At 50.3% G+C, this 25,217-nt stretch overlaps 1 protein-coding gene across 2 annotated transcripts; it reads right to left on the reverse strand.

Annotated features, from left to right (window-relative positions):
• Positions 1-945: 945 nt before the first annotated feature.
• On the reverse strand, positions 946-23,491 carry ESPL1 (extra spindle pole bodies like 1, separase). 2 transcript variants are annotated; one of them, XM_020895062.2, is made up of 31 exons: positions 23,373-23,490; positions 22,847-22,939; positions 21,632-22,675; positions 21,250-21,354; positions 20,970-21,090; positions 18,220-18,356; positions 17,018-17,211; positions 16,498-16,737; positions 16,132-16,276; positions 15,691-15,829; positions 15,351-15,490; positions 13,976-14,110; positions 12,492-12,611; positions 11,822-11,993; positions 11,326-11,454; positions 11,039-11,195; positions 10,339-10,448; positions 8,293-9,290; positions 7,516-7,843; positions 7,158-7,319; positions 6,590-6,803; positions 6,298-6,488; positions 5,614-5,741; positions 5,368-5,490; positions 3,113-3,268; positions 2,833-3,003; positions 2,603-2,707; positions 2,316-2,431; positions 1,931-2,014; positions 1,598-1,762; positions 946-1,311 (listed from the first exon to the last, which is right to left on the reverse strand). In XM_020895062.2, the coding sequence occupies exons 2-31, from the start codon at positions 22,925-22,927 to the stop codon at positions 1,110-1,112; spliced, it is 6,312 nt and encodes a 2,103-aa protein (XP_020750721.2). In that variant the 5' UTR covers positions 22,928-22,939; positions 23,373-23,490; the 3' UTR covers positions 946-1,109. The 2 variants fall into 2 exon arrangements, with proteins under 2 accessions (XP_020750721.2, XP_070310465.1); XM_070454364.1 differs by lacking the exon at positions 2,833-3,003 and having other exon boundaries at positions 23,373-23,491.
• Between the last annotated feature and the right edge of the window lie 1,726 nt (positions 23,492-25,217).

The raw sequence follows: 25,217 nt of genomic DNA on the forward strand, positions 1-25,217 counted from the left end.
AGGGTGGTATAAACCTTGTGATAACAGGCAAGGAAGAAGCCTGGGGAGCTCAAGGAGAAAGGGACAGGGGGGACAGTAGCATTATGAAAGGGATGCTTCGCGCAAATGAAGCTAGAGTCTGTGGGTTGAGAGAACAGGAAGGAGGCACGTTATCAACCAGAGTAAAGCAGTAACTTTATTAATCAACACAGTGTTTTACCATGTGCTAGAAGTGAAGGATACTCGAGTGTAAGATACATAGCTCTGAGCTTAACAATCTAGTTGGGGAGAGGAAAACCATACATAAGTAGCAAAACTTCCCAATATGTACGTGTGTGTGTGTGTGTGTGTGTGTGTGTATGTTAGTTGTTCAGTCGTGTCCAACTTTGCGATGCCATGGACTGTAGCCCGCTAGGCTCCTCCAGGCAAGAATACTGAAGTGGGTTGCCATTTCCTTCTCTGGGGGAATCTTACAGACCCAGGGATTGAACCCAGGTCTCCTGCATTGCAGGCAGATTCTTTACCACCTGAGCTACAAAAACTCCCCAGAACCTGCTGCTAAAGTGCATGGCACTGACAATTGTAATAGCTGAATATGGGGGAAGGACAATATCCACTTAGGAGAGGGCAGGGCAACTAAGGCAGTAAAGCTAATGTCATTCCCAGGATCCCAGAGGCAGGAAGTCAAGATAGATATGAATGTACCTGGCCAAGACATTCTCAATGGATCTATCTCTACCTTTTCTTGGGGCTTTGTCCCCACTTAGATCATTTTGATGCCCAGCTCTCCTTTAGCTTTGTCTGCTGAGGCCAAGCCAGGTCCATCTTTTTCCTGTGGCTTGCCTTTCTTCCCAATGCTCTCAGACTTGGACTCTTGCAAGTTATTCTTATCTATAGTACCACATAGTGGGAAGTCGGCAACAGTCTTATCTTCAAATGTTCTCAGAGAAACTACACAAAACAGGATTTTAAGTAATGTATCTTTATTATATTAAAATTAAATCAAAAGGAAATCTTTCATGTAAAACACTGGGGAAAATCACGTAAAATATTTATCTTCAGGGCCAAACCTAAGTTTGGAGGTAGAATAGTCACATAGCTTCTATCAGCAACAGGAGAGCTCCAAGGGGTCACCGCAGGGAGACAGGCAAGCCATAGGCTACAGGTGCAGCCCCAATAAGGTACTTGAGTCGGGGAGCCTGGCGGGCCTGGCTGACATAGTACAGAAGGGGGGCTCCTGAACCTGCTCTAAGCCAGCCCTGCAACAGAGCCTCTGTGTAGCGGTCAATGTCACGATCAGTCACATCCCAGAGGTTACCTAAGAACAGGGGGCTGGGAAAAGAGAAGGAAAAAATACAAAGTAAGGGCTCAAAAACAGAACCGAGGGCAGCATGATTGGTGGTGGTGAATGAGTTGAGAGGGATTAAACCAATGACAAAGTCCCTTGGCCCATAGTTCCAGGAGGAAGATAGACGATGACAAAGGGGTAAAGGCCCAGGCATGCCAGGGAACTAGGATGGGAGGAAAATGGGGCACAAAAGAGCAAGGATTTAGGTTTCAGACCTGGGAAAGAACTTGGGGTGGGGACCTTGAACAGACTTTGCCTCTCGAGACTCACCAGCCAGCCATGATATACTTGAGCACGATGCCAGCCCCCTCCAGGTTTCCGTGCACAGCCAGGGCCGCGCTGCTGCAGCCGAAGAGCAGGGCCACTGCCCGGCAGCTCAGCCGCAGGACAGCCTGCCCGTCCAGGAAGCGGGCGCCGGCGCCATGCCCTGCATAGCTGAAGCAGAAGGAGATGCGATGGAACTGACCTCGCAGGGCCAGGCCTCTGCACTGCCTCCAGAGTTGTCCAGAGTCAGCCAGGGGCTCCAAAGCCCCAGAGCAGACCATGATGATACCCACCCTCTGGGACTGCCCCTCTCCCCACCACCCTGCCCTGAGCACTCACATGTACAAGTCACGCTCCGTCAGGGCCGCCTGCACCTGTTCCGGGCTCGGCACCTCCCCAACCACCCCTTTCCAGCCAGCTTCACTGCAGGGAAAAGACAGTGAGAAGGGACTTGGCTGGAGGTACAGTGGTTAAGACTGCATTCTCAGTGCAGGGGGCGGGGGATCGATCCTTGTCGGGGAGCTAAGATCCCACACGCTGTGTGGTGCAGCCAGAGTAAGATGGGTCATGTGGCCAAAAGGGCAGAAGGGACACTAGGAAGGAGGTGGGCTGCAACATTTGATTCTAGAGGAAAGGACATTTACCCCTGTGTTGTGTCTACCCTTCCCCACCACCCTTCTTTTTTTGTCCCCCCCACCACCCTTCTTACTCTTCTCCCCCTGACCTGCTAAAATGGGCTCGGAATTGCTCCTCTGTGCTTGACAGGTTATTGTGAGGGTTCAGGACATAGAAGGTACTACGAGGATCCACTCCTTGGTTCAGCACTGATGAGGCCCTGGACTGATGGAGAGACACCGGTGATCAGTGTCCCAGTTTGGTCAGAGCACCCAAGCTCCAACCAACCCAAGTCCCTTTCCATTCTTAAGACCGCCTTCCTCTCTTGCCACGTCTCTCTGCCTTTTCTTGTCCAATTACCCATCACCCCCACCTTCCATTCCCTGAACCCCACACCTCTTTGATGATGGAGTAGCTGAGCAGGAATCGGAAGGAGGGCAGCCGAGTGACAGGCAGGGCCCGTAGGCTGGGCATGCTCTCCCATGGCAGCTTCTGTAGGTCCTGGGCAAAAAGCACTCAGACGTTACTGTACTGAGGCAGGGGTATGCAGGAAGCAGAAGGGGCATGGTTGAGAGGAGGTGCCCACTGCCCACCAGATGCTACCCATGTGGCCCCTGGCTCTTTACCTTGTCCAGCACTAACACGAGATGCCTACTGCTTGTTGCCATCTGACCTTGGAGACGCCCTACTGCCTCACCCAGGAGCTCTTGGGCTCGGGCTGGCCGGGCTGGGCACAGCCCATAAGCCAGGGCCTGCACGTCCTGCGGGGTGAGGGTACTGGCACCGCTGAGCATGATCTGCAGGGGACCAGTGGTCAGTGAGTACAAGAGCTCCCCTCTCCCCCACAGTGGCAGGTGGGAAAGAGGTAAGGCTAGCTTCTTCCTCTTCCCTGATTTTTCAACTCACTCTCAGCAGAGTGGGGTCAGGATATTTCCAGCCACATTCCTGTAGTGACTCTTGTAGATGGGAGGCCTCCTGGACAAGGCTGGAGTCCTCACTGGATGGCAGCAACAGCCCCCGCCAGCAGCCCAGCACGTACTTCTCTAGGGAAGTGGTGAGAACCTGGATGCAGAACAGAACCATCAGTGAGAGAGGAAGCCAAGTTTCTTTCCCCACAGGCACCATTTTGGAGACAAGGAAATGGGTCTTCCAATGAGTGAATGTGTCTTATTTATCTTACGACCAACATAAAAGGCAAGAGAGGAACATTTTTCATTTGCTGAGACTCTAAGGGAGTATTGATAAGATAAGATTTGTAATAAATAACTACATTTGGATAAATACAAACAGGTGGGCAAAAGCTAAGCCAGGAAATGAAATGAAAACTATGGCTGGGAGTCTGATATGCTGTTGTGTTTAGTTGCTCAGATGTGTCCAACTCTTTGAGACCCCATGTTCTGCAGCCCGCCAGGCTCCTCTGTCCATGGGGATTCTCCAGGCAAGAATACTGGAGTGGGTTGCCATGCCCTCCTCTGGGGAATCTTCCCAAACCAGGGATCGGACCCAGGTCTCCTGCATTGCAGGCAGATTCTTTACTGTCTTAGCCACCACCAGGGAAGGCCAAGAATATAGGAGTGGGTGGCCTATCCCTTCTCCAGGCGGTCTTCCTGACCCAGGAATCGAACTGGGGTCTCCTGCATTGCAGGCAGATTCTTCACCAGCTGAGCTACCTGGGAAGCCCTGGGAGGCTGATATTTGGCCTTAAATTCTTTTTCATTTTTTTTTTTTTTTAGTTCTACCACTTTATTGCTACCAACTCATCTCCCTCCACCCTCGTGCGCACATGCTCAGTCATGTAATCCCATGGACTGCAGCCCGCCAGGCTCTTCTGTCCATTGACTTTTCCAGGCAAGAATACTGGAGTGGGTTGCCATTTCCTTCTCCAAGTGGCCTTAAATTCTTATTTTGTACTTATCTTTAAACATTTCATTGCTATAACCCCTTCAAGTCTCAGGCTCTTATTTGGTTTTTGTTTTATTGTTTGTTTTTTTTGCCACACCACATGTATGTGGAAGTGGTCTTAGTTCCCAGACCAGGGATTGAATCAGTACCCCTTACGCTCTTGTTTAAAGTGCTTCCCAAGTAACCCAATTTTTATTTAGGCCTACACTTCCAGAAACAACAGTCAGAACTGGACATGGAAAAATGGATTGGTTCAAACTTGGGAAAGGAGTATGACACGGCTGTATACTGTCACTCTGCTTATTTAACTTATGTGCAGAGTACATCATACAAAATGCCAGGCTGGATGAAGCAAAACTGGGATCAAGATTGCTGGGAGAAATATGAACAACCCGAGAAATGCAGATGATACCACTCTAATGGCAGAAATGGAAGAGGAACTAAAGAACCTCTTGATGAGGGTGTAAGAAGAAACTAAAAAAAACTGGACTCAGACTCAACATGAGAAAAACTAAGATCATGGCATCTGGTCTCATCATTTCAAGGCAAACAGAAGGGGGAAAAGTGGAAAAAATGACAGATTCTTTTCTTGGGCTCCGAAATCACTGCAGACGGTGATAGCAGCTATGAAATTAAAAGACACTTGCTCCTTGGAAGGGAAGCTATGACAAACCTAGACTGCGTATTAAAAAGCAGAGATATCACTTTGCTGACAAAGGTCCATACAGTCAAAGCTAAGCTTTTCCCAGTAGTCATGTATGGATGTGAGAGTTGGACCATAAAGAAGGCTGAGTGAGAAGAACTGATGCTTTCGAATAGTGGTTCTGGAGAAGACTCTTTCGAGTCCTTTGGACTGCAAGGAGATCAAACCAGTCAATCCTAAAGGAAATCAACCCTGAATATTCATTGGAAGGACTGATGCTGAAGCTGAAGCTCCAATACTTTGGCCACCTGATGCGAAGAACTGACTCATTGGAAAAGACCCTGATGCTGGGAAAGGCTGAAGAACAAAAGGAGAATCGGGTGACACAGGAAGAGACGGTTAGATAGCATCACTGACTCAATGAGCATGAATCTGAACAAACTGCAGGAGATAGTAGAGGACAGAAGAGCCTGTCGTGCCACACTCCATGGGGTCGCAGAGTCTGACACGACTGAAGAACAGTAACACCTCCAGAAAGGACTTGAGGTAGTTCAGTACAGACTAGGATGGACCCCTGAGAGAAAAGATATTCGAGGGCCACAAGGGAAACACACACCTCCATCCTACGATCCAGTTCGAGCCGACCTGTCCACCATTCTCTCTTGTCAGTACAGCTGCTGATCTCTTTCTGTTCCTTCTGGATGGCGTCAAACTCTTTCAAGGCCGAACTCACAGGAAGCTTTGGGAGATGGGGTTGTATAAGTTCTGTTTGTCCATGTGACCACCATCTCCATCCCCCAGGCACAGGTAGACCAGAAGCCTGCCCCAGCCCAACTCTGCTCCCTGATGACAGGAAACCTACCTTGCTCTGGGAAGTGGGGATCTGTACAGTGACTGGGGGTTTGTCTTTTTCCAGCCGGGTCAGCAGGAGGGTGTTGCCCAGGGTTCCAGGCTGAAGGGTGGCCAGGGCCAACACACACACGGTCACCCCTGGCACACAGGACATGTCCCGAGTTACTTCAGCTGTGACTTGGAATTCCTTCCACTGTCTTCTGCACTCAGTCCCTGTCCGTCACTCAAGACAACCCCTAGAAGACTTCCCTGATCACTGGAGTTCAAAGTGCTCTCCCTTGCTCTAACAAGTCCCTGTAGATAGACCATGTTTTGTGTTTCTTTGTGTCCCTACAGAAACTAACAAAATTGCCTCCTCTGACCTGCTCCCTTCCCCACTTCCCCACTTCCCACTCACAGTGAGGCACTCAAATCATCAGTGAAGATGTTTTGTGTTAGCACAGGAAAACTCCAGACAGGAGTTTTCAGGTAACTCAATTTGCAAGTAACTCAAATTTGAGATTAAAAAAAAAGACTTCTAGATTTAAGGTTATGTCTATTTGGTGAGAGTAACAAAATGACTGAATCAGTGGCAAAGTATGCCCTTCTACTATAAGGATCATAAATCTGTGTGTGAACAGATCCTTCACCCAACTCTTTCCTAAGAAGAAGATGCATAAAAGAACAACAGAGCCAATGATGCCTGCCAACATACCACTGGGAATCAGAGCAAGACGCTCCCGGAAACTGTCCTTCTCAGGCTGGGGGAAGTGGCCAGATCCCAAATGCCTGAAGGAAAAGAGGCGCTGGATTCGTGCCAGAGGGATGTCTCCAGGCCTTTCCTGGAGGTGCAGCCCCTGCAACTGGTCTGCTATGTCCAGCGATCCTCGGCGCTTCTGGGCCTTGCTGTAGGCAACACAAGTGGAGGTGAGTTCTCCCTCCTTCAAAGTCTGGAGCCTCCCCTCTAGTCTGTTCCAGCACAAGCCTGAGGGATGGGGGGCACTCACCTGAGCTGCCTGTGGAGGTGGGTGAGCAGCTGGTGGCGACAGGTGATGGAGACAGACTCGGTGACAAGGCAGGCGGTAGCATAAGGATCCCGGTGGCCCAGACACAAGGCCAGCAGGCGGCAGAGGTGGGTGTAGAGCCCAGTAGGAGGGCAGTGACTGACGCCACGGAAAGCACTGCTCAGTGAGTCACAGATGGAATCCAGGGTAGACAGACCTAAAGGAAGGACAAGACATAGATGAATCCCTGACTTCCTGAGAAAATCTTTCCACGAACCAGTGCCCATCCCCTCCCACGTGGAAAACAGCAGCTACCATTTCTGAAGGGCAGTGTGCCAAGCGTGGTGCTGTGCAATTTACACAGTCACTCTCTCCACCCTCCCCCAGTTCCATTTGACAGTTAAGTAAATTGACGCTCAGAGAGGCGGAGTGACTAGCACTTAGCTAGTAGCGTGTTGGGATTCAGACCCACGTTCAAGGCTACTGGATCCAGATGGGGATCCAAAACCAGAACCAAGGACAGAATGGAACGGTACTGGGATCAAGTGACCTCAGTGGTCAACATACTTACCAATGGCTATGGGGGCCGAAGGGAGTCTGTGCCGGGGACCTAGATCCATGTCTCTCTCCTTGTCTGGGCCGGGGACGAGCAGCTCCTCTTTGCTTGCATCCCGTCTCAACACCTCACATTCTCCTATGGCTGAATCAGGACCTGGACCTGGTGTCTTCCCACCTAGGCAGACGACACGACTTTTCTACAGAGTTCCCTCTTCCTGCTATCCCCTTGCTCTCCCTTCTAGGGTCCAGTCCCACAGCCAGCAAAAAAACTTTCTTTCTGTTCCATCTTTAGCCCCATTTATCTCTCGTGTTTTGACCCCAGAGCAACCTCGAAAAAAATGGACCTCTACCTCCCACCCTTGCCCTCACACCTGAGGCTGAGTCTTCCCCATCAGAGCCCCTGAGGATCTCAAAGCTCATGTCCATCTGGTTGTCAGTCAGTTCCTCCTCAGGGATGGTCCTCATCATCTCGGGGCCCAGCTGCTCACAATGTCCTGATGCCACCTTCCTGACCCTCCGGCTTCTGCCACTGAGGCCAGGCGCATTGCCTGACGTGGCCACTGAGTTAGTCTTCACACTCGGGCCCTTCCTGGCCCGGCCCCGGCCCCGGGAAGCAGTGCCCTGTCTCTTGGACCCCTCTGCAAGCTGTGCCTCAACTGAGATGGGGTCTTCCAAGTCACTGTCGTCACTGAAGTTCACCTAGAATGGTGGGAAAGGGAAAAGGGCCAGGCAGCCTTCAGTGACAAGACATGGTCTGCCAGGAGGTGGCGCTGTGGAGGCGCCATCACCGAGGCCTTTGAGAAAGAATTAAGAATTAACCTCCTGCATAAATCGGCCATACTCAATTAGGGGCAATAACTCCGGTCAGGAGGGAGAAAGAGGGAGAAGGAACAGAAGATCCAGAGGAAGGATGAAAAGGGAAAGGAATAGACTAGAACTAAGAAAAGTCCCTTCTGTCTGAAACAAATGAGGTCTTGAACTAGGTCTCCTTATGGAAGATATAAGGGGTCCTGTGATAGGTAACAGGTGAGCTACAGCTCCCACCCAGCCCAGAGAAGCTATTCCATAGAAACACCTACCCTGCAGAACTCTTCTCCAAGACCACCCTCACCCAACACCAGTACCACCTAGCTACAGTCCCACCTCACCTTGAGGCGTGTCTGGACCCTCCGTTGTACCCTGGGGGCCTTGGGAACCTCAGGCTTGGTCTTTGTAAGGAAGACTTCCTCAAATACGGTGAAGGGTACCTCGGGGCCGGCCTGCCTGACCCGGCCTGGGGGCTTAGGTGTACAGGGTGGTCCTCCACCTTCCAGACCTTTCAGAGAGGTATGTGAGAGGGGCAGGGTAGCAGAGCCCACTTGCTGGCGTCCTCGTCTATACTGTCCCGACTGTTTTTGGTTCCGAGGCTTAGAGGGTTCTGAGCCTGTGGGGTTCTTTATTGATGGTGGCTGCCAGCCCCAGGACCTCGCAAAAAGTTGGGCAGTGCAGCAGCTGAGGCCCGTCAGCTTTGCAAGGGCCTGGACCAAGAGCAGGCTGGCCCGCCAGGGCTCCAGGTGGGGTATCCGCGCCACCACAAACTTCAACCCTGACTCCAGGACCTTTCCCAGGCTCTTGTTTGATGGCTGGCTCAGCCCCTCCAGTGCCAGCTGTGTATATGCCTGAGCCAAGATCTCATCGAAGAGGCCTGGGACAGGGGAAGGAGGCGCTGTGTGATTCAGGGAAGCCTGCAGAGCTTGAGCGAGGCGACCATCGGCTGCAGGGCAACGCTTCAGCACCACCTGCAGCAGATCCAGCCCTTGGGCCTCATGGCCCATGGCCAGTCTCACCCTCGCCGTGACCAATGCCCAGCGCAGACAGACCACTGAGAGGACAGGGTTGGCACAGAGCGAGCAGTCACAGGTGGGCAAGTGGGTGAGGAAGCTGGGGCTGGGCTGGGGCTTGGCTTTCAGGATTGGGGAGGAGTTAGCAGAAGGTGCTACAGGGCCAGGCTCCTTGGCCACGGTGGCCACCAGCTCCAGGGCAGGGCCTTTGAGAATGAGCTCTTCCTCTGGGAGCTCTGGAGGATGGGGCACCCGGGCCTGCTGCTTCCCTTTCTGCAGGTGGACCTTCTTCACAGAGTCCGGGTGCTGCGCTGGTCCGAGAAACTCTGAGCAGAGAGTGGAACAAGCATTATAAAACTAGGAGAAATTATTCCAGTGTGTCCTGAGCTACCCCAGCAGCTGATGCCCTCATCTGCATTATTTTAATACTTATTAATGGCTCATATATATTACTGTACTAGCACACTAGATATTGGCATAGCTTACTGTTTTTTAAAATATTTACTTATTTGTTCATCTGTGCCAGGTCTGAGTCACGGCGGGATCTTATTTGTGGCATGTGGCGTCTTTTAGTTGTGCCGTGTGAACTCTTAGCTGTGGCAGGTAGGCTCTAGTTCCCCTGACCAGGGATGGAATCTGGGCCCTTTGCATTGGGAGAGTGGAGTCTTAGCCACCAGGGAAGTCCCATAGCTTACTGGTTTTTGATGAAATCCTAACAGTTTCTTCCGTTCTAACAATGGATCAGCACAACCCACAGAGCCCCGATATCTGCAGCTCAGAAGCCTGCATGGTTCAGGCTGGCAGGCCGGCACCCAGAAGCCCAAATCTTAATCCTGGCTCCTGCCCCTGACTAGCCCCATGATCCTGGCCCAAAACACTGAATTTCTCAACTTTTCTGAATTTATAAATGGAAAAACTCGACATTCCCATTTGACTTCCCAGGATTTTGTATGGGTCCAATGAAATACTACAGATAAAAGTAGTTGATAAGAAAAAAAAAGCACCACAAGTACAGTATTTTATTATTAGCCCTAAGCCCTTCTGAGGATGCTACACTTGTGCTGCCTGATACAGTAACCACACACGTGGCTGTTGAACATGGGAAGTGTGGTGAGTACCCAAGGCACTGAATATTCAATTTTATTTAAGTTAAAATATATTATTGCTGCAAAGTAAGAAGCAGGTAGGGTTAGTCCTGGACAGGCCGCTGAAGGAGTGAGGACACCAATGGTCTGACTGAAGTGAAGGGAGCTTTGCCCTGGGACCAGAAGTCAGTCCATGATTTAGAAGGGAACCAAACCTTGACAGGTAAAGCTGTGTTAGTGTGTGGTCACCCTCACCACCACCCATGGGCGCGGGGGCCTGGCTGCTCACCTGTGCAAGACTCCAGCAAGAACAGAACTTGATGGAGGTCTGACTGACAGAGGTCCGTGTCGTTGCGTGCCAGCTCCAGCTCCCCCTTCAGCACCAGGAAGAGGGCACACCTGGTTGGGAGAGGTGATGACAGACCCATCAGTGGAATTCCTTGTTTCCCTGGAGGGTCTCTTTCTGCCCTTTCCTGGGCGGAGCCATCATAGTCTTTTCCAGCCTCCAGAAAGCCTTTACTTCCTAAAGCAGACTTTAGGCACTCCCTGGGGAAACCCTCTGTGCTCAAACCAGCCCACCCTGGTGCCTAAAGACAGGATTTCCCAAATCGAATTCCTCACTGAAGAGATTTAGGGGATCACTGTATACTGGACCTCCCTTTTGGAGATTTATAAAGTGTATTAGCATACTGGAGGATATGATAAGTCCTACAGGAAACCCCATGGACAGAGGAGCCTGGGGAGCTACAGTCCACAGGGTCGCAAAAGAGTCGGACACGACTTAGCAACTCAGTGACAATCACAATAGGAAATAAAAACATCTAATCTTGATTAACTCAGCATTTCCCACTTATTTGCCATGGAATGCATTCTTCCACCAAGCCCTCCAAACATAACATGTTAATCTGTTGTACCAGTTTGGGAACCCATGGTCAAGGTCATAGGCACTCAGGTTTGGGAATCACCAGGTTCCGGGGCCCTGTACTCACTGGCGTGGTATCTGCAGCTTTGTCGTAAGTTTCAGGGCCTCCAAGCAAAAGGCTTTGGCTTCGCTCACACTACCAAGGCGGCCCAGGCGGGAGACCAGCTTCTCCGAGCAGCTCAACACCTCAGAAAGAACCTGCCATTTTTGTACCAGATTTTCACCTGCAGCAAAGGAGACGAGATCATCATCATGTGGAACCAGGATCCACAGTCTGAATCTTCTGGAGACAAAACCACCAGCCCTATCAATTAGGCTGCTCAGTCCCACACTGGCTCCCCTCCTCGGGCTTACCATAGTCCAGAAATGGCGTCTCCACAGCTGTTTTCTGAACTGAGAGCACATCGCTGCCCATGAGCAGGAGGATGATACTTCGGAGAAGCTTATGGGAGTCGATGAGCGCTATCTCAGGTGTCTGCCAGCCTGGGCAAGCATGGGGGGAAGGTGGGAGGGACAAGAAGGGAGATGATGTGGACAGAGTTTCCACCACCTTCAAATACTAAGACAGCAAATGCAAAGCACGCTCTCACCCTCTCCTTCCATGCTTAAGGCAGACAGAGATAATCAGTCACAGAACTCCTTCCCCCTAAGATCAGTCTCAGAATCCTTGTCAGTTCAGGGCAGTCACTGAGCAATCAATTAGTCAGCAAGTGAACTGAAACTCATGTGCTATCCCAAGCCTACTCTGGACAGCTTCTAGGCAGGCTCGTCCATGCAGTTGGACAGCAGAGGGGACAGCGGACAAACCAGGCACACCCAGCAAGGAGGCCCAGCCACCCGCTTCTTTCACCTTGGGCACACAGCTGCTCCCACAGCGGGGCCAACAGGCTGTCTGACGAGAAGCTCAGGTAGACCGCCACCAGCTGCAGGGCCTGGACGCGCAGCAAGTACCAGGCCTTGGATGCCCGCTGGAGGGCAGGGTCCTGAAGCACAGACAGCAGCAGAGCAGCGCCCTCAGCCACCTGGGGATAGAGGGTAGGGTTGCAGAGGAGAGCAGTGAGTGAGGTCGGATCAGCAATTCAGAGCTTGGGATGCCCCTAGAGATCACGAGGCCCAACCCCCTGCTTTTCAGATGTTAAAGGCTGGAGAGCAGACTAGAGTCACAAGGGCACAAGATACCCAGTCACACAGCTCATGTGTGAGAAATGCCAGCCTTTTAGATCCCTCAGCTGGGATCCAGTTGAGGGTTGTCAGTGTCATCCCAATTTCTAGTCACTGGACAGACTTTGCCCCTTGTCCCCGAGAGAGCTAGAAAAGGATGAAAATGGTGGAATGGCTCCTAGAGAAGCACTGGTGAATGATCCTTGGGAGAAGGGAAGGTGAGGAGATGGCTCTGCTTCTCAGGGCCAGGAATGTTCTCCCCAGCTCCAGAGAAACCTCAGGCGCCAGACAGATATCTGGAGAATCCTAAAATCCTTCCAAACCCCAGGACCTTCGGAGATCAAGAAAGTGAGAAGCACCTTCTGGTAGGCACAGTAGAGTCGACTTCGCAGGAGGTCACAGGTCAGGGAGAGGAGCAGGTATGTGTCTGTGGTGCGATCCAGAAGCTTCAGGCTCGACTCTGCCTCTTCCAGGTGCACCTGAGGAAGCATCGGGGTTTCTGTGAGCACGCTGGTGACGAGGCAGCCAGACTGTTCAAACTGAAGTGGATTAAAGTATTCGCAAGCAAAATGTCGAATACATCCAGTTACATATTAAATTATCTCAAACATTATAATCCATGGACAGAGAAGCCTGGTGAGCTACAGCCTATGGGGTTGCAAAGAGTTGGACACAACTGAGCAACTAACACATACACATGGGTAGGAATTATTCTCTTACTAAAATGCTCATTTAGTACCTTTCAGTTAACCACTAAGCTAGAGAGAGAAAGTTGGATAAGCAGTAAGCAGGCCTTTCCATCCAACAGCTTGCAGTGCAGTGAGGCGGGGCATACCTATCTCATCATGATACAATGCCATCAGTGGTATGGGGACACAGGAAAACTGGCTGATTTTGCCGGTGAGGAAGAGGACATTTAAAATGCTTTACGGGGGCCTTCCCTGGTGGTCCAGTGGCTGAGACTCCTAACTCCCAATGCAGTGGGCCCAGGTTTGATCCCTGATCAGGGAACTAGACCCCATATGATGCAACTGAGAGTTTGCATGCCGAAACTAAAGATCCTGCATGCTCTAATTAAGACCTGGCATAGCCAAATAAATATTAAAAAAAAAAAAAATGCTTTACGAAGGAGACCATTTAGCTAGGCCGTGAAAAGAAAGTACATGTTTGCTGAACAAAAAAAAAGAAAAAAATGGGAGAAAAGCAACTATACCCCAATTAAAAAAAAAACAAACAAAAAAATGGGGGTGAGGGTGCATTTAGGGTGGAGGGATTAACATAGGCAAAGGCAGTAAGGCCCATACAAGGAATATAGTGGTACAGATGGGGTTCATGGTAGGGAGTGGCCGGAAGAAGAGTGAACAAGTGTACAGAAGGCATGCAATTCAGAGTAAAGGATCTGGGCCATATCCCTCAGGTAATGGAAAAGTCCACAAAATCCTTTAAGCAGGAAAGAGGTAGTAAAATCAGATCTATGCCTGAAACCATCATGCTAGAACATGGAGTAGAAAAGGGAGGAACTGGAGGCCAAGAGACTGGTTAGGACACATTGTAACAGCCCTCAGTGAACAAGCTAGAACACCAGAAACCATTGGGAAATACAGGATTAGTAAACGGCCTACTGCCGTTCTGTCTTACGGGGCTATGTAAGACAGTGAACAATTGGGAGATGGAGGGAGATGCCTCCTCTTCCCACAGCCGCCTCCCAACCACCCTTTACGATCCTTCAGCCAAATGTGGTGCAGAAGGCAGAGAAGCTGCCCCTTTGGTGTCCCATCTTCTCAGAGAAGAGAAGCCAGTCCCCAAAGCCAGGTCCACAAGCTGGGTTGGCTGGCACTTCTACCTGGGCGTAGCTGGGACAGCCGAGGGTCAGGAGTAGCTGGGTGACTTGGCAGGAAGAGCTGGCTGCCTTCGCATGGTCCTTCCCTCTCTGTGAGACGATCTGGACAAGCAGGAGGACCTCCAGAGCCTGCAGGGGCTGGTAGGCAGGGAGCAACGAGTTTACCCAGCTTGTACTCAAGCCTTCATTCCCACCCCCTCCTCTCCAGACCTGTGGTCTAATCTGAGGGCCTGGCTGGAATGCAGCCACCCAGACAGAGTAACCATTGGCCATCCCTAAGGAGCCAGAGAGGAGGGCAGCCGGGGGTGTGTGCAAGCCATCCTGCCCCCTCCCTTCTATTCTAAAGCCTGCATGCCAGCCATCAGCAATAGCCAGGATTTACTGAGCACTTACTATGTGCCAGCCACTGTACCAGCTCACTTTATCTTCATAACAATTCTAATCCTAATTTTACAGATGAGGAAACTGAAATTTATGTAGGATTAAACTGCTTATCTAAGCCCACATAACAGATATGTGGCAGAGGTAAAATTCAAATCTAGTGTTCAGGCAGCCTCCCCAGGCTCCTCCCACTAGGAAAGTAGCCTAATACCCATAGTACAAAGATCCTTTTCGTTTTCTCATAGATTACTAATGTGGGGTCCAGAGAAGAACTTCAGGAAGTCTTTGACACCTCCCAGCACTGCATATAAAAATGTAAAATTGTGTCTACAGGTGTTTGTGTATTTTTTCCTGAGTATACACATCTCAAATCTTCTGATAATTAGGACTTCCCTGATGGTCTAGTGGCTAAGATTCTGTGCTCCCAATGCAGGGAGCCTGTGTTTGATCCCTGGTCAGGGAACTATGTCCACGTGCCACAGCTAAGAGTTCACATGCCACAGCTAAAGTCTTGGGCAGCCAAATAAATAAATAAAAATAAATATTTTAAAAAATTATCTGATAATTACTAATAATTATGGCTATCATTTGAGTATTCCATTTACACACACCATCTCCCATGCATTATCTTATTGAATGCTAACAAGGCTGAGTTAATATTATTATTACCTTCATTTTATCTTTATTTATTTTTTTGGCTGCACCATGTCACATGTAGGATGTTAATTCCATGACCAGAGATCCAACCCACATTCCCCTGCAATGGAAGAGTGGAATCTTAGCCACTGGACCACCAGGGAAGTCCTGTTACTCTCCATTTCAAATAAGGAAACGAGGTCTTGGAAGGTTAAGCAACTTGCCTAAGGCCTTGGGTTTAGACTTGGGGAGGTTGGTGATAAGAGTGTACACTGGGTGACATGACTTCCCAGCCAGGACACAGGCCAAAGAAGGTGAAGGAGCTGAGTCTCTAGTCTGTATCAACACACTGTCCCATTACCTTTGCCACCAGCTGATAGAGGGCCGCTAGGATCTGCAGGGAGGCTGCTGTTTGCTGGAGACACCGTACAGCAGGGACCTGCCCCTTAGTAAGCACCTCCTTCCACAGGGCCAGGGCTTGGTCCAGGCATTTGGACTGTGCTGTAAATCAGAAGAAAGGGACCAGCCATTCTCTCAGTGTGGGCCATCTGGGGAAATGTGGTCATCTTTCCCCTAACAGCCTCTGCCTTGTGCCCACCTCCCACCCATAGGGAGCCTCTCCCACAGCTGGGGGACCCATCCTTTTCGTAGGAGGCCATCGAGGAGGCTGCATCCGACCTCACTATGTTCATGGCCCTCACCAGCATCCGCAGCCAGGTTGAAGGCAATGTTACTGTATAGGAAGCGATCTTCCTGGCGTTTATCTTCATAATTCAGGTCATTGACTTCAAACTCCTCCAGGTTACAAGGGGCCTGGGCTCTCCGATCCCGCTCGATACCCTGGATGAGACGATCAGGGTGAAAAGCAGGGTTGGTACTAGGGCTTCCTAGGTGGCTCAGTGATAAAGAATCCACCTGTGATTCAGAAGGGGGTTAATCCCTGGGTTGGGAAGATGAAGATCCCCCGGAGAAGAAATTGGCAATTCCCAGTATTCTTGCCTGGGAAATCTCATGAACAGAAGAGCCTGGTGGGGTCACAAAGAGTCGGACATGACTTAATGACTGAACAACAGCTGGCTTGCTGGGGTCCAGGGAATAATCCTTGTACCCAGTCCTGTTCAGCCCAGAGCAACTGCGCTCACCTCCTGCATTTTGGCCTCCAGGGTACAGATGTAGAGCCACAGCAGGGCCTGGGCTTTATCATCCAAAAGCTGATCCTTGTCCTGGGCCTCAGGTTTCACCGATTCCAGAAGCTGCAGAGCTTCCCGGATGGCATCGAGGGCAGTGCTGTCAAGAGAAGATGGACTTAAGCCAGGCTTAACCATGAGATCTGGCTGCAGTGTCCTGGGGAGGGCCTTCTGCAGCAAGCTGGCCTTATCCTTCAAGAGTCCCCATGACCACAAACTACAGGGGGCGCTCAGGGACGTGGAGAGGGAAACAGACTCCGAAAAGGGTAAGAGGACCCGGGGCCAGAGGCAGGAGTGGTCTCCCCTGCCCTTCCTCCTCACCAGTCAGTCTGCTGGGCAAAGCTGTGATAGCAGAGCACCTGAGCCAGTTCCACCAGGTGGGTGGCTCGGGCCCAGGCCCCGGCTGGCGTCTCCTCGGGGCTCAGCTCCAGCAGGTCACAGATGACGTTGAACCGCTCCTGCCCCGTGTTGGCCCGCACGGCCTTGTAGGCCTGCAGCTCCTCCCTGAGCAAGCGGGCCAGGGTCTCCGGGTCCCAGCCACTCAGGCTGTCTCGCAGCGTCCTGAGAGAAGGCAGGCTTAGCACCCAGGAGACCTGGCCCCACGCCAAGGAGTCCCCGCCTTGGTTTGCTGAGCTCACTTTCCAGGGGTGAAAGCAAGAACACCACCTGTCACTGCTGTTCCCCCAGAATCCAGCCCCGGGCCTGCACATACTCAGCACTCAATCAATCACAGTGAATGGGAGGGGACAGTGCCTTTCTCAGACATGAGAATGAACGTGACCTTGAGTGCCAAAGCAGTCGTGGCCAGGAGACTGGGTCGTCCCCTTCCCTACCAACTCACTTCAGCTGTAGCTCCTTGTCTCCGGCTCTGGCAGCATCCATCTTGACCCGAACCCAGAAGGTGACTGGCTCAGTCATGTGTTCGGGGTCACAGGGCTGCAGGGCTGCCAGCCACAAAGTCACCATCTTGCAGCCCTGAGCCTGTTTACCCAGTTTCTTTAAACTCTCTATGTGTAGCCGGAAGCACCTGTGCAACTGACCAGAGGAAGAAAACAGACCCAACTGAAGAGGGGTGCAAGGAGTACGTACCCTGGGAGAGTATGTGCGTGCATGCCCACGGTCCTCCTGCCCCCAGACTAGCCCCACGGCAGGAGACACCTAAGAACTAAATATCCTGGGTGCTCTCAACTTGAGGCGTCGACCCATCCCACCCACATATCCATCGCCCACACCCCTGAAAACCTGCTCTTCCTCCTGACCCTCCCCCTGCTCTCAGCAAATCGCCACCTTCTCCTGAGTTGGAAAGGCGAGACCATCCTGACCTCTTCTTGCCCCTCTCTCACAGCCAGTCACTTTCCAGTTAGTCCTTGACTTCTTGCACACCCCCCCCCACTTCTGTCCATCCCCCAGGAAGCTGCCTCAGTTCAGACGCTTGCCCTTTTCTGCCTGACCTGCTGGAGCCACCTGGGTGCCCAGTATTGTCCTGGCCCTTCAATCATTCACTATAGCAATGCTGAGAAACCCAAGATGCCACATCTTAGGTTGTGGACTTGAGAAACCCAAGGCCTCCACATCAATCTTTTGAGAGGCTCATCAGATGAAACCCAAGGCCCTCTATCACTCATCTCGCCTGCCAATCCAGCCAGCCCAGCATTTCATGGGTATATTCTTGTTTTATGATAGTGGTTCTCACTCTGGTTGCCCAAAGGAACCCCTTAAGGAACTTAAAAAAAAAAAAATCCAGATGTCTGGGCTCCAGTGCCAGAGAGTCTGAGGACAGGCTTCAGAATTTTTTTTTTCAGCTTACCCGATTCTAACATCTAGCTAGGACGAAAAGCACTGGCTGGGGAAAAGGCTAAATATAAAAAGTGAGTCAATCAAAAAAAGTAAATAACAGTACAGGTGAGGTCTGGGAAACACCGCCCCAGATACCAGTGCCAACACGCAGCTCCTGACTCTCTACTCCACAGTCCTGGCCAGGCCCTTGCATGCCACTCGAGTTCCCTCCTCCCTCTCAACATCACCTCCCTCCTACCCGCGTACCTTCTCAGGTGGCACCTCAGCATAGGTGCCCGGCTTCGTTGAGCCCAGGTGCTGACAGAGGGGCTCGGAGATGGCACAGGCTTCAGCATAGAGCTTGTGACTGTAGAAGCTGTAGGCCAGGTTACTGGTGTAAGAGGCTGCAGGGGAAAGAGAGGACAGAGGACCGCAGGAATGGCTCCATGCCCTCTGCTGTTGGAGGGGCGGTAGAGAGATGTTCAACCTGTGTGGTCAGCTCAGCAGCCCCCAGATTAGACAGCAACGCCCATTGCTAGGGAGTGAGAACAGGGCCGGTCTCCCCTTCCGGGTTCCAAGTCAGCCTGCGCCCTCCCTTCTGGAAGGCAACCTCACATCACCCAGCCCCTCTGTACCTTTTTTTTAAAAGAAATACTTATTTATTTGGCTGTGTCAGGTCTTAGTCGCCAGCTGTGGGCTCTTCACTGCATCATGTGGGATCTTTAGTTGCGGTGCACAGACTCTCTAGTTGTGGTTTGAGGGCTCACTAGTTGCACTGTGCAGATCTAGTTGATCTGCGGTGTACAGATCTAGTTGCTCTGGGATCCTAGTTCTCTGACCAGGGATTGAACCCAGGTCACCAGCATTGCGAGGCGAATTCTTTACCACTGGACGACCGGGGAAGTCCCACCTCTGCCCTTGTTTTATGAGCCAAGTCCTCATTCCCATACAGGGCGCATCCCTCCTCATACACTGATCTGTCTTCACCTTGCTCCAAAGGTCAGCATTTTGAGGGGCACACTCTGGCCTGTCCCTCACCTCCCTCTTCTTCCCTCAGTCCATTGAAGCCTCACTAGCCTCCCTGCTAGTCCTTGAACACACACCACCTCTCTCCTGCCATATGGCCCTGGCACTGGCTGCTTCCACTGCCAGAGATGTACTTTCCCAGGTGCCTACTTGGCCAACTCCCTCCCACACTCCAGGTTGTTCTCATGTCACCTTCTTCATGAGACCAACCCTGACCAACTATTTAAATGAATGGTAACTTGCCCCCTCATCTACTCTGAGCTCCTAATTCCCTTTCTTCTCCTGTTCCACTTTTCCTTTCTCTCCATATTTCTGATCATTTTCTAACAAGTTGTACGTCAGTTATCTGTTTATGATCTTTCCCCCCCAGCCAGAATGTGGCTCCATGACAGCAGAACTCTTTGTTTTGTTTACTGACATACCTAAGAACTCGAAACAGCGCTTAGCAGCACATAGTAGGTACTCAATAAATATTCACTGAATAAACACACTCTCCCTAAATTCTAGTTTAGGCAGCTTCCTGGCTATCAACATAGATGGCTGGAAGAAAATAAAGTAGGTCTTCAACATTCTGTTGGAAGAATCTTCATACGGTTAATTTTTGTCACTCCTTGTATTTTTTCACTTCTGTGGCTAGGTTCAACCTGAAAATATGAATATGAAAAATTTCCAAAACCTTCTAGTAGCTGAACTTTTTAGGTTTACATAATTTAAACTAAAGGACCATGCTTTTTGTAAATTAAGGGGGAAATTTATTATGAAATACAAAAAATAGGCAAAACTAACCGATGCTGTTAGGTTAGTGGTTACTGTTGGGGTGAGTGGACCAGAAGGAGGAACAGAGGGGTCTTCAGGGGGTTTAAATCATACTCTTTGAGTTGACCTAAATGCTGATTACAAAGTATGTTCCCTTTGCAGAAGTTCATCAGACTGTTTGCTTATGACTTTAGTATTTTTCCCCTATGTTTATTTCAATTAAAAAGGGTAGGAAGCACAGATGTACAGAACAGACTTTTGGACTCTGTGGCAGAAGGCGAGGGTGGGATGTTTTGAGAGAACAGCATCGAAACATGTATATTATCTATAGTGAAACAGATCACCAGCCCAGGTTGGATGCATGAGACAAGTGCTCGGGCCTGGTGAACTGGGAAGACCCAGAGGGATTGGGTAGAGAGGGAGGTGGGAGGGGGGATCAGGATGGGGAATTAAAAAAAAAAATAAAAAAGAAGAAAAAATAAAAGGGTGGGAAGAAAAAAAAAGGTAGGGAAATATATATGCCTGTTGGCTAATATATACATATTACATAGTATATACACATACAGTATATATACATAGTGTATCTCTAGCAGGATGCATAAGAAATTGACCATATTAGCTGCATCTGCAAAGTGGGATTGGGTTACTGGGATTAGGAGGAACAGAGGGACTTTTCACTGTCTGCCCTTTTGTGCAATTTGAATTTTGAATCATGTGAATGTTTTGTCTGGATTTAAAAAATTTAAGTTATGACCATTCTACATGGGCTTCCCTAGTGGCTCAGTTGGTAAAGAATCTGCTTGCATTGCAGGAAACCTGGGTTCAATCCCCAGGTCAAGAAGATCCCCTGGAGAAGGAAATGGCAACCCACTCCAGTAGTCTTGCCTAGAGAATTCCATGGACAGAGGAGCGGGACAGGCTGCAGTCCGTGGAATTGCAAAGAGTCAGACACGACTGTGCGACTAACTTTCACTTTCAAATGTTCATGAAACACATGCCAAGTCAGATTTCAAAGTCAATGAGAAAAAAAATTCACATCTGCTGTGGTAAATTAGTCTCATCACTTCTCTACTGATATTAAATACAGAGTAGTGGATATTATAAATATCTTTTCACTGCCTCCAAAAACCACAGGGAATCCCAAAGAGGTCAGAACTATCCAGCAAGTGCTACTTGCCTGCCTAACAAGTGATGACTCTCCCAAGAACCCTGCATCTGACACCCATGGTACTAACCAGTCATCCCCAGGTAGTCAGTCAGCTCTTGGCCAGACAGGCCCTGTAAGGCCTCCAGCATCCAGATAACAGTAGATCTGCAGCTGTCCACTAGCCGGGCCAAGTCAGCCAAATTAGCTTCCTGAAGGGACAAGAAAGGTGAGAGGAGACAGGAGACATAAGAGGTCCAAGATGACGTCCACCCCACTCCATGCCCAAAGCAACTTCAAAGCTCTACCAAGGACAGTCAAGCAACCCCAGATCCTAAGACCTGTCCAGGTTTTTTGATTCCAGATGGTACCTGACAGCCTTGGGCAAAGTCATAAACCACCGCAGTGTAGAGGTGAAGTCCCTGAAAGTGTATCTGAACCAAAGCCTGCAGCTGCTTGGAGGAGTCCCCACAGACCTGAGGAAGGAAGGGAAAGGTTGGTTTGAGGGGCAGGGAGCTCCAAGCTGAAGCCTGGCCCAGAGCCCTGGAGAACTGACACAGCCTGGGGAGTAGGAAGGACATCAGAATGGACCCCTGCCAGCATATACTAGGCTGCTTGCTGGCTGGCCAGGCATGGTCCAGAGAGCAGCTTACCAAGGCAGAACCCAGGGTCTCCAGATCTTACCAAAGACCCTAGCCCGATAGAGAGGCCACAGAACCACATTCCTACCCGACCTCTGGGTCCTGAACTCACACCATCCTGCAGCTGCTGGATGAGGGAACAGTAGCTGCCAAGAAAAGCAAAGAGGCTCAGAATGGCATCAAGTCCATACTGCCCCTTGGTGCCTCGCTCCAGGACTGAAAGGAAGAACTGGCAGCTGTCACACAATGCCCGCAGTGGGGGTGATGGTGCCTCCAAGCTGTTCTTCAGGACAGCTGATGCCTTGATCAGAAGCTTGGCCACTGCCTGGGGTCCTCCTTCCCCAGCCAGCAACTGTTCAACTGCCAGCTGGCACAGCTGGAGGCTGGGGGCCAGACTGGTGTTCCTTAGGTAATCGTGGGCCTTCTCCACTGTACTTGTGGCCCTGGTGTGGTGATGGTTCCAGCAGAGGCGACGACAGTGTTCCAGGGTGAGCTCCAAGAGACAGAGGGCCCTCTGGGGGGAAAGAGGACCAGGAGAGGCTCCTTCACCCACCAAAGCTGTGATCACATGCCTGGAGAGCAGGTCATCTAGGAAATCAGCATCTGCTTCATTCAGACCATGCCCACTGGCTTGAAATAGCTGATGGGCAGCTACCACTCGACAGGCTGTTGGAGAAGCAAAGTGGGGAATCTCACAAGGGATACTTTCATCCTCCAAGAGTACTAGAAAGCTCAAGGCCTTTAACCGAGCTGAGAACGCAGCTCGCCGCTCCATCAGGCCTTCTGCCCCCTTCCAAAGCAGAGAAAAGCTGCCCCGAGCCACAGCCTCATAGTCCTGAGGAGCAGCGTGGCGAGGACATTGCACCAAGCAGGCATGGAGGGGCTGAGCGAGTCGGAGAGTGGCTTCTGGGTCTCCCTGTGCAGCAACATTCCGCAGAAAGATGAAGAGAATTCGTTCCAGGTAGAGGGGTGGGCGCTGGGGTGTAGACATCAAGTAGCCATCGCAAGCCAGCTCCGCCAGCTCCAACAGGCTTCCCAGGTGCTTAGGGCAAGCCAGCTTGACAGTCACCTGCTGGTTGCAAGCCCTCAGGATGGCATCACAAGCTTGTCTCCTCTCGGAATCAGACCGGCAGCTGGGAAGCTTGGTCAGGAACTCCTAGGAGAGGAAGATGTGAATGAGGCTAACGAAGAAGAGAGGAGGAAAGGAAATAGAAACAGGACTGCCCAAGAAAGAATCTCCTACTCATCTGTCTCTTCAAATAAGTTAAAAAACAAAACAGCTCAGCTTGGTAAGCCAGGTGTGTCCATAGTCGAACAGCGCGCCCACCTTCAAGTCAGGCAGCAGCTCTTCAGTCTCCTTTGGACTGCTTAGCAGGGTCCCAAAGTTGACTCCTTTGAAGCTCCTCATAGTGCCGGAGGGCTGGGGGAAAGGAGACGGATTAGGGAAGGCAGAGAAGATCTGTAAAGGAGCTAAATGAAGGGCGGGAGAACGGCTTGAAGGTGCGGAAGATGGAGGGCAAAGAAAGCCGTCAGAAATTCTGTCGGAAAAAAAGCCCATGCCAGGACGCCGGGCTCCCATTATAAACCGACGCTTCTGCTATGCCTTCCTCCCAGCCTATCCCCGGCCTCACTACCCATCCTACCAACCAAAGCCCCACAGCAGAGGCCTCCATCGAGCTCTCCGGCGCCACCAGGATGCTCCGAGGACTCCCGACTTTCCTTAGTAGAGTCGCCCAGCCTATCCCTCAAGTCAGCACTGGGGCTGCATTCACCTCGGTACATACACCCGTTCACGAGTACCTCCAGGCCTTACCGTCCTAGAGATCATTCTTCTTTCCAGGGCCAGGACTTACCCACCAAACGGAGTACTCCGCCAAGGATCCAAAATGTAACCTTCCTTTTCCGCGCCAGCCCCTCCTTTCAAATATCCCCAGCGACCAATCAGCGAGAGTTGCGTAACGCCGGTGGGTCGCGAGGGGTTCTGGGAGTTGTAGTTTACGCGCCGCGTGTAGTTTACCCGTCGTCACGTGATGCCTGCGGACGGGATCCCGCTAGAGCAGACGTTACGACCTCTTGGGGGCGCGGATTTCCCCACCTTTTCCAGTTGGGACTGACCTCTTCAGTTTCCTGGGGCTTATCTGCAGTGGTGAAAGCCAGCCTCTGCCTTTGTCACCTCTCCTTTATCGTCAGAGCTCGGAAAGAGTTTAAATTTCCAGAGAAGAGAAGTAAAGTAGACAACAAGAAGAACTTACTTGGAAACTCTCAATTTGAGTTATTCAAAAAAAAAAAAAAAAAAAAGGCGTAACCTTTCAAGGAATTCTTTAAAACCGTAGTTTTCCGAGGGGTACTGACGCAAGTACTGTAGCGAGTTCCAGCTCTCTCTGCCTTCCAGCCTTGCTCCCTCCATCAGTTGGATTGTTTGAGAAAGACAATTTTCTTGATGGGGGTGGAGGGTAGATGGGTAGGGTAGGGGCTGTGAGTGAAGAACTAGGAAAATTCATTCAGTGGAATATTTCACAGGTTTTAATGGCTTGCGTTCGGTGAATACAAACTACGTCCCCAAACATGCACTTGACTGCCTCTCTTCCCTTCCTCCTCTAAAGAATTCAGTTCAGAATTGTGTGTTCCAGTTTACTCTATTGGATAACTCATCCTTCTCTGTTACTGGTTTTCTTCATCACGTCAACCGCTTTTAAGAGCTGTGAATCTAGCCGGGAAGACTATTTAAAACAAATCAAAACAAAAGAATGACCCGAGAATCTCAGCGTTGAAATGGTAATATTACTGCAGGGGTTCAATGTGTGTTGCAGAAGTTACCTGTCTCTTATAGAGTGAGGGAACCAGCAGAGAGGAGAGGTCTATAAATGATTAATGATACATCAGTTCTCTCAATATTTATTTCCTCTTGCTTACACCTTAACCCTGACAATGTTCTAGAATTTTTTCCCTCTTCAAGAGAAGAAAACTTTTATGCACCTTCTACTTCTAACAAGAAGGAAGTTCTTTAGAGATCAAAAAGTGTTGACCAGTGTCAATTTGAGTCACATAATTCAAACACTCACAGAATCCCTGATGTTTATAAAGAGACAGTAATGAGATGGTGAAAGGAGCTTTCAAGTTGAGCCTGGACAGAGGAGCCAGGTTCTAGTCCCAGCTCAATTTATTATTAATCTGTGAAATAGGGTAGTAACATCAAGCCTCACTCTCTCTCAGGGGTTCTGCCAGCCTCAAACAGAAAAGCCTTGAAATGCTTTCCAAAGGCCCAACACGGCTTAGCAGCCATTAAAAGCATCTTATATATATATAGACATATAAAGATGTCATAGATATATGAATGTTATAGTCTTGTGGATTTCAATTTTTATTTATTTATTTTTAAATATTTTATTATTTATTTGACTGCATCCAGTAAGATGAGATGGTTGGATGGCATCACCGACTCCATGGACATGAGTTTGAGCAAGCTCCAGGAGTTGGTGATGGACAGGGAAGCCTGGCGTGCTGCAGTCCATGGGGTCGCAAAGAGTTGAACAGGACTGGGCCTGAACTGAACTGAACTGAGTCTTAGTTGCAAAACGGGGGACTTTTCATTGCTTGGGCTTAGTTGCTCCTCTGCATGTGGAATCTTAGTTCCCCAACCAAGACCAACTATTGAACTTGAGTCCCCTGCATCGCAAGGTGGATTCTTAACCACTGGA

This window comes from Odocoileus virginianus, chromosome 24, assembly GCF_023699985.2.
Source record: "Odocoileus virginianus isolate 20LAN1187 ecotype Illinois chromosome 24, Ovbor_1.2, whole genome shotgun sequence".
Classification (NCBI taxonomy): Eukaryota; Metazoa; Chordata; class Mammalia; order Artiodactyla; family Cervidae; genus Odocoileus; species Odocoileus virginianus.